Here is a 1,719-nt window from a genome sequence, read left to right as displayed (position 1 = left end):
AGAGAGAGAGAGAGAGGTGATACATGGACGCACATTTTTATGCTACATTTAGAGTCTCTCTTGATAGCAGGTGCAGAATGCGACAGCTTTATTGAATAAGAATCAGTCTACTAAGCAAAACCTGCACGACCGGTGCCTTCAACCCTCAAGAGTTTGGTGGAGGCGTTAATACTGGGTTGAAACCGGACAATATATCGTGCGTACAGATGGAGAACAATCAATGATTATGCAGGGCCACGCTTTATAAAGTTGACTGGCTTCCAACATTTGCAGATTAGCATTCCAGTCCATGTCACTGAGCCAGGCACTCTAACTAGTCAAGAGAAAAAGGGATGGTCCTTACTTAGACAAACAGGCTTATTTGCTTTGCTTGTGATTTTTGGACCAAATCTTTAAGCATGCAGTCTTACAAAATAAGTATCTTACTGTCAAATAAACCACACCACCAGGAAATGGAGGAAAAACACACTGCAGCTCTACCATTAATAGTCTACAGCAGAGGTTTCAGCCACATTCCTCAAGCTTACCGAACCACTTAACAAAAAAATACCCAAGCTATTATTAGATGTCACAATAGTGCAATTGAAAAGCGACCATTTTTGATGCGTACATCTGATTCAGACCAGATTTTGCTCGGAAGAGTCAAGGCATTTTGTTGGGTATTATGTGACAGGAAGATAACTGGAGTATATTTTGCAACAACCCACCCTATCATAAAGATGGTAACATAACCAGAACTTACCCATATCCGCTTATATGTCAGCTCCTGCCCACAGGTTTTAATGGCTTTTGGTGCGCGACATCTGAGTCCGCATGACGCGCACTTCACAGACAGGTACCGTCCTAATCCACTAGTCCTTTCTCTCCGCGCAGTCGCTGAACCTAAAGCGCACCTGCCCTTTACTCTCCCGGACCTGAATGTGCTATCCGGTGTAGGTCTGCCACTATAACCGTACAAAGGTACCGAGGCGAATGTCATTTACTACCAACTCCAGATTAAAAGGGGGAAATCCGGTTTCAGAACTCCCTGCCCATGTCTTCGCGGTTATGGAGTCGCTCTCTTTTTTCAAGTTACAGCCAAAAAGAGTACTGCAGTATCCGCAGAAGATAACGAAGCTACATCCAAGTAATTCATGCCAGTCTTTAATGCGCATAGAGATTCCGCAAAATTCCTGTCACAAATCTTCACAAATACGTGGGCATGATGGAGAAAAAACGGCGTAATTTTCCAAAGGAGTCAAACAGCCGTTAGATTCCTCTCCCAAGAAAAACTCGGCTTCTCCGTTCTACAGGATGCTCAGTCTGATCCGCGCATAGCGCACAGAGGAAAGTAAGGGGAAGGTTATCCACAAGTCGCTTTCAAACGCTGACTTGTCTCGCGGGATAGTCACATATCCAGATATCCACCTTTTCTATCCAAATGTTTCATTTGGTGCCGTTCTTGATCGGTTTGAAATACAGCGTGACGCTTTTGTTAATAACGTCTGCATGTCAAAGCAACTTTGTCAGGGAGAATCAGAATGCCCTCTTCTGGTGAGATTGCGACCCATGAGCATGTCCAAGGGTGCATCATGAGTTGAATGTTATGGTGGCACAATTTTAAGTAAAGCTAGACGAAAACGAAAACGGAATGGATCATCACAGTGCATGATTAATATATATCTTTATCTCTCTCTCTCTCTCTCTCTCTCTCTCTCTCTCTCTCTATATATATATATA

At 43.5% G+C, this 1,719-nt stretch overlaps 1 protein-coding gene across 3 annotated transcripts in view; it reads right to left on the bottom strand.

Annotated features, from left to right (window-relative positions):
- The window catches only part of LOC109960802 (leucine-rich repeat transmembrane neuronal protein 4), a 101,434-nt gene extending 99,853 nt beyond the window's left edge, over window positions 1–1,581 (bottom strand). For all 3 annotated transcript variants that reach the window (XR_002275047.1, XR_002275048.1, XM_020601165.1), the window contains exon 1: window positions 743–1,581. Coding sequence is in view for 1 of the 3 variants with exons in the window: in XM_020601165.1 (XP_020456821.1) it covers window positions 743–746 (4 nt within the window). In the remaining 2 variants the exon portion in view is untranslated. The remainder of the gene's footprint in view (window positions 1–742) is intronic.
- Between the last annotated feature and the right edge of the window lie 138 nt (window positions 1,582–1,719).

Source organism: Monopterus albus, unplaced genomic scaffold (assembly GCF_001952655.1).
Source record: "Monopterus albus unplaced genomic scaffold, M_albus_1.0 scaffold50.1, whole genome shotgun sequence".
NCBI lineage: Eukaryota > Metazoa > Chordata > Actinopteri > Synbranchiformes > Synbranchidae > Monopterus > Monopterus albus.
Note: the sequence above shows the minus strand (reverse complement) of the source record. Positions and strands in the feature narration are given on the sequence as shown.